At 42.6% G+C, this 6000-nt stretch overlaps 1 protein-coding gene across 2 annotated transcripts in view; it reads left to right on the top strand.

The window, feature by feature from the left end:
- RNF17 (ring finger protein 17) overlaps positions 1-5560 on the top strand; it is a 585601-nt gene extending 580041 nt beyond the window's left edge. For both annotated transcript variants that reach the window (XM_073583105.1, XM_073583106.1), the window contains one exon: positions 4272-5560. In XM_073583105.1, the coding sequence (XP_073439206.1) occupies positions 4272-4275 (4 nt within the window). In that variant the 3' untranslated portion in view covers positions 4276-5560. The remainder of the gene's footprint in view (positions 1-4271) is intronic.
- The last annotated feature ends 440 nt before the right edge of the window (positions 5561-6000 follow it).

A 6000-nucleotide genomic window follows, 5' to 3' on the forward strand; every position in this document is an offset into this window, starting at 1 on the left:
CGCTGATAGTACCCTATTTGGATGATTTTTTGATAATAGGTAACTCAACTAAACAATGTAATGAACGAGTGGCTGATGCAATCTTATCCCTACAGGCTCTTGGTTGGGTAATAAATTTCAAGAAATCCAGAATCGAACCACAATCAGTTCAGTCCTACCTGGGTCTTCAGCTAGACTCCATAAGCCAAAGATGTCTGCTACCACAGGTAAAGATTACAACAATTAAAAAGAAGGTCAGATTAGCGATAAACGAACCACACATGTCGTTAAGGGATGCAATGTCCCTCCTGGGGTCCCTTACTTCCTGCATCCCGGCGGTTCGGTGGGCCCAATTCCATACAAGAGAATTACAGCATCAAATCCTCTTGGAGGAGATTCAGGACCAGAGGAATTTAAGTAAAAAAATCACTTTAGCTCAGATAGTCCTAACCACCCTAACATGGTGGCTAGACGATAATAACTTATCGGGAGGAGTACCATGGGTAGTAACACCCTCCCGTATAATTACTACTGACGCCAGCCCCACAGGATGGGGAGCCCACATGGGAAGCACCTTCACCCAAGGCTTATGGGATATAAGGGAAGAGCACGATTCATCAAACTTGAAAGAATTAAAAGCAGTGGGTCATGCATTATATCATTTTCTCCCACAGTTACAAGGAGAGAACGTAAGAATCCTGTCAGACAACACCACAGTGGTCGCATATCTGAACAGGCAAGGCGGGACTCGATCAGTCGCATTAATGTCTTCCGCAAGGAAGATCTTGTCCTTAGCCGAAAAACATTTTTCATCTCTCTCAGCCCTCCACATAAGAGGAGAAGACAATGCAGAAGCGGATTTTCTAAGTCGCCACACACTGCGGCAAGGAGAGTGGTGCCTGAGCCGGCAAATATTCACAAACATCGTGTCACTATGGGGCCTTCCCCAGATAGATCTCTTCGCCACCAGGAAAAACAAACAAGTGCGAAGATTCGCCTCTCTGAATGTAACAGACAGCCCAGAAATCCTGGATGCCCTCCAGGCCCCATGGCGGTTCAAACTGGCATATGCCTTCCCCCCAATCATACTACTGCCGCAGGTGATCAGGAAGATCAGAGCAGAGAAAGCACGAATAATCTTAATAGCACCATTCTGGCCCAGGAGACCGTGGTTTTCATGCCTGCGGGCAATGTCAGTGACCGACCCTTGGGTGCTTCCTTCAACCCCCAGGCTACTCTCGCAGGGGCCTTTCTTCCATCCTCATGTGGACAATCTCCACTTGACGGCTTGGAACTTGAAAGGGAAATGTTGAGGGCAAGAGGTTTTTCGGAAGGGCTAGTCAACACTCTCCTACAAAGTCGGAAATTGTCTACAACAAAAATTTACACCAGGGTGTGGAGAAAATTCCTAGAGTTTCACACAGCCCCTGATTCCACAGAAATTCCAATAACCGCAATCCTAGAATTTCTACAAAAGGGAAAAAATTTAGGACTATCTGTTAACACTCTAAAAGTCCAGGTTTCGGCTCTAGGGGCCCTCTATAGTTATAATGTGGCAGGGAATAGATGGATTACCAGATTTATCTCGGCCTGTGAGCGGAGCAAACCGGTACACATACCTAGGGTCCCTCCTTGGGACTTGAATTTGGTGCTGGAGGCCCTTACACGTGCTCCGTTTGAACCATTAGACTCAATACCCCTTAAACACCTATCTCTCAAAACGGTACTGCTAGTTGCACTAACCTCAGCCAGAAGGGTTAGCGACATACAAGCACTATCGATAGAACCCCCTTTCCTATTAACATTCCAGGATCAGCTAATTTTAAAACCAGACCCCTCATACTTACCAAAGGTAGCAATGAAGTTCCATAGATCACAAGAAATCCACCTCCACCCATTTGTTAGTAACCGTTCTACTCCAGAGGAAGAGAAATTTCATACGCTAGATGTTAGAAGAGCAGTATTACAATACATCGAGAGATCTAGCAGCTGGAGGAAGAGTAGGGCTCTATTTATTTCCTTCCAGGGCCAAAAGAAGGGATATGAGGTCACAAGGGGTACCCTGTCACAATGGATCAGAGATGCGATCAGCCTGGCATACTCCGCAAGCAATGAAGATCCCCCGGAAGGTATCAAGGCACACTCCACCAGAGCAATGGCTTCTTCTTGGGCAGAGAGGGGAGATGTCGCAATCGAGTCTATATGTAAGGCTGCTACTTGGTCAACACCCTCTACCTTTTATAACCACTATAGACTGGAGTTATCATGCCTAAACTTTGGTAGAGCGGTCCTCAGCACGGTGGTCCCTCCCAGGTGAAGGTCTCTGAAAGTCTCTCCAAGTGGGTGCTGTCGTGGCGAAGAGTAAAAAGCCGGATTACTTACCGGTAATGCTCTTTTAATGAGTCCACGACAGCACCCGTTCACTAACCCTCCCTAGAAGTTAACAAAATATATATATATATATATATATATATATATATATATATATATATACACACCATCTTAGGTATAGAAATACAATGAGCATATAGAATAATATAATGGCCTAATAATTGGCGGTCCTCCGGGTACTCTGAAATCCAACTGAGGAGGAGAGGCGGACCGCCCTCTTTTATCTCTGTAGGTTTCCTGTTCCTATGGGCGGATCCCTCTCTCCAAGTGGGTGCTGTCGTGGACTCATTAAAAGAGCATTACCGGTAAGTAATCCGGCTTTTAATTGCAGGTTTTTGCACATCTAATGCAAGTCTATGAGAAAAATGTGCACATAAAACTCACTGTACCCTCAAGAGAAATTTACAGTTGATACATGCAGGTCATTTTACGCTGAGTAGAAACTAAAACACAGTGCGCATAAGTTTTCTATAAATCCTATCCAGTTTGATAGAACTGTAACACACTGCGTTTCTGACACATCGAAAATACGCAGCATGAAATACTCATCATGAGAACACTGCCTAAAAGTTTTCTATATTACAAGGGCTGTTTGATCAGTGGAATCCGGATCCTCACATCACAACCAATCGCTCAAAATACCGCTGTGAAGTCTGTAGCTTCTGTATGATCTGGACACACATTAGTAGTAAGTATATGGATCCGTACACAGCGCTGTGATAGCGAATGTACGGACCCATAGATTTGCTTATGGACCGGTGCACTGCCCGGTGTGCCGTGGCTCCTGTATGAGATGCAGACTTCAGAGAAGTGTTTTGAGTGATTGTTGAGGTCTCGGGACCCGGACCCTGTCGATCAGCTACACCATGCAGTGCCTGTAATATATAAAAGCGTAGAAAGTTATATGAGTGGACATGTTTAGCTCAGGAGTACTGTACACACCTGCTTAGAAAGGTGGGTCTTTGGAGCCATGACAATGGATATGTACACAATTATAAAGTACATGGGTCAGCAACCTGCCCTTGCTTCAATTGTTGTGAAACTACTATTCCAAGCATGACCTGGAGCTCTCCGACTGCTCTCAAGCTGTGCTGGGAATTTGTAGTTTCTTCTTGTCGCCCTGGTTTAATTCATTCAGAAATACAAGTTTAAAAATAAGTGTTAATCGTATTCAAATACTATACAGGTTCAGATAACCATTCAGCTACATGCCCGGGGCGCATTGCTATACCAGTTCAGTGGGGATCCAAGAATTTGGACCCCTGCCTTTGTCATAAAGTTATTGCATAAGCTCGAACTATGTGATACCTATTCACCCTTTAAACTACTTTCTTTTAAATTTTTATTTCATAAATCAATAGCGCAAAAAAAATAAGCAACTTTGTTAAATATCTTATTGGTGAAATCTGCTCTTTTCTCCTCCTGGACTGATCATTCATTCTCACAATTCTCAATTCACAGGTAAAATGTGTCTTTGGTGATTAGAGACTTTCCCATTACTGAGACGGGTGATGACAGTTGGTGCACATACAGTTCTATGGCGAACTATAACTGTCGTTTCAGAACTTGCAGCAGAATGTCAGTGTCCGTCTCTAGCTCCTCCAAAGAAAATTAAAAGCGCCAGCTGTCATCTCCTATCTCAGTAATGTCTACCTCTGTCTTCATTCAATATAGATATTTTTTTCACGTGAATTAAGAGTGATTAAGAAGTGGATTTCTATGATTAGATATATTACAAGTTACTTATTTTCATGTGTGCCGTTTATGAAATATACTGATACATTAAATCAGAGGTTCCTCTTTGAATATATAAACCCTTCTGTGGGGTTAGATCTAGCTGAATGTTTGGGGTTTTCTATGCTTTCATGATCATTTATTCTGTTTCTTTGTCTTTCCTGCAGATAACAAGTTGTCATCTCCTCTGACAAGAATGTTCCTTGTTTAGCTATGAATAATGGCATCATCTGTTCTGTGTACTTATTGATGGCAATAGAGATTTGCTTTCAGCTACCCGCCCAAATGAAGGTGGTGGTTGTGTTTTTTTCTTTTCATCACTTCTCTAATATTAGGAAGTGTGTATCTGACAAGCGCTGTGGAATTAATGGCGCTGTGTAGTTCCACGAGTAAAAACAAAACCTTATACCCTTCCCCCTCATTGGTGCCTTGTGCCATTTCGTCAATACCAGCACCAGGTGTCCCGGCCACTAATGGGCAGCAGCGTTCACACTTTCCTAGGACATCTGAAGCAGAAATAAGCGCTGCAACACATTAGCGACTGGTGATGGTCTGCAGCGCTCATGTGACATAGTCATGCAAGCATCAAGAGATTTGGCTGCTGACAACACTGAAAGGAAGAGTATTAGTTTTGTGTGTGTTTTTTTGTTTGTTTTTTTATTCTACTCAGGAGAGGCAAGGGGGGTGTCCAAGTAGTAGACAAACCCTTTAAAGGGAATCTGTCAGTAGGATCTAGCCTCCTTTATGGGCATGCAGGGCATAGGAAGATGAATCTGCGATCCAGTGTCTTATTCCAGAGAAACTCACATTTTCTTAATATGTAAATGAGATGTTAACAACTGTGGGTTGGACACTGATCTCCCTGACAATCTGCATCCAGAGACAATTTTAAGTGAAATGAGGGCATTACTAGTGTGATACATGGCTGATTTCACTGCAAAACTGTGGGAGATATCAACTGACACAGAACAGCATTAAACACATCTGCAGATGTCCTCAGCTTCCATCTTCCATCTCGCAGGCAGCCAGTGTTGCAATACAGCAGAGCTGTGAGAGCTGCAGCTGCTAATGTGTTTGTTATGAGCTAAAATTCACTTCTGCTGTTCAGTTACTTTCATGTCTCTCACTGGTAACTCAAACTTTTATTAAAAATAAGCTCTGGAGGCAGATTCTCGTGCAGATCAGTTACTGACCATGGTCCTGAAAATCTCATTTACATTTCTCTGTAATATGACATCGGATCTCAAATACCGAGGTATCATTTTATTCAGCTTCCTATGACCTACATGTCCATACAGAGGGCCTAGGAGGGTTTATCCTACTGACAAATTCCATTTAATAAAGTTTGTTTGTGTTTTTATTTGTTTTCACATCATTAATACATCAGTCAGTATGTTAATGACCAATTAAAGTGAGTTTTTCCACGAACAAAGTACATTTTAATCAATAGATCTTGGAATAAAAATAAGTTCCACAATTAGATGTGTTAATTAAATTGGTTCCTGTGCTGAGATAATCTTATAAATGTGCCCCTGCTGTGTACTGTGTAATGGCTGTGTCTGACCATACAGGATCATGGTCTGATCATACCACAGCTCCTGGGCAGGGAAGAAATCAAAAAAGAGTATACAAACGTTACATCACAGCACAGGATTGCAGCTGACTCACAAAAAGAATCTGTGCTCACCTGCTGTAATGACTGGTTTGTATACTCTCTTTTCCTTCCTCCCCTGCCCAGGAGCTGTGGTATGATCAGACCATGTTCCTGTACGGTCAGACATAGTCATTACACAGTACACAGCAGGGACACATTTATAAGATTATCTCAGCTCAGGAACATTTTATTTAAACACATCCAATTGTGGAAATTATTATTCTTCCAAGATCTATTGAATA

This window comes from Dendrobates tinctorius, unplaced genomic scaffold (assembly GCF_039654945.1).
Source record: "Dendrobates tinctorius isolate UK_male_01 unplaced genomic scaffold, ASM3965494v1 ptg000075l, whole genome shotgun sequence".
Taxonomy (NCBI): Eukaryota; Metazoa; Chordata; class Amphibia; order Anura; family Dendrobatidae; genus Dendrobates; species Dendrobates tinctorius.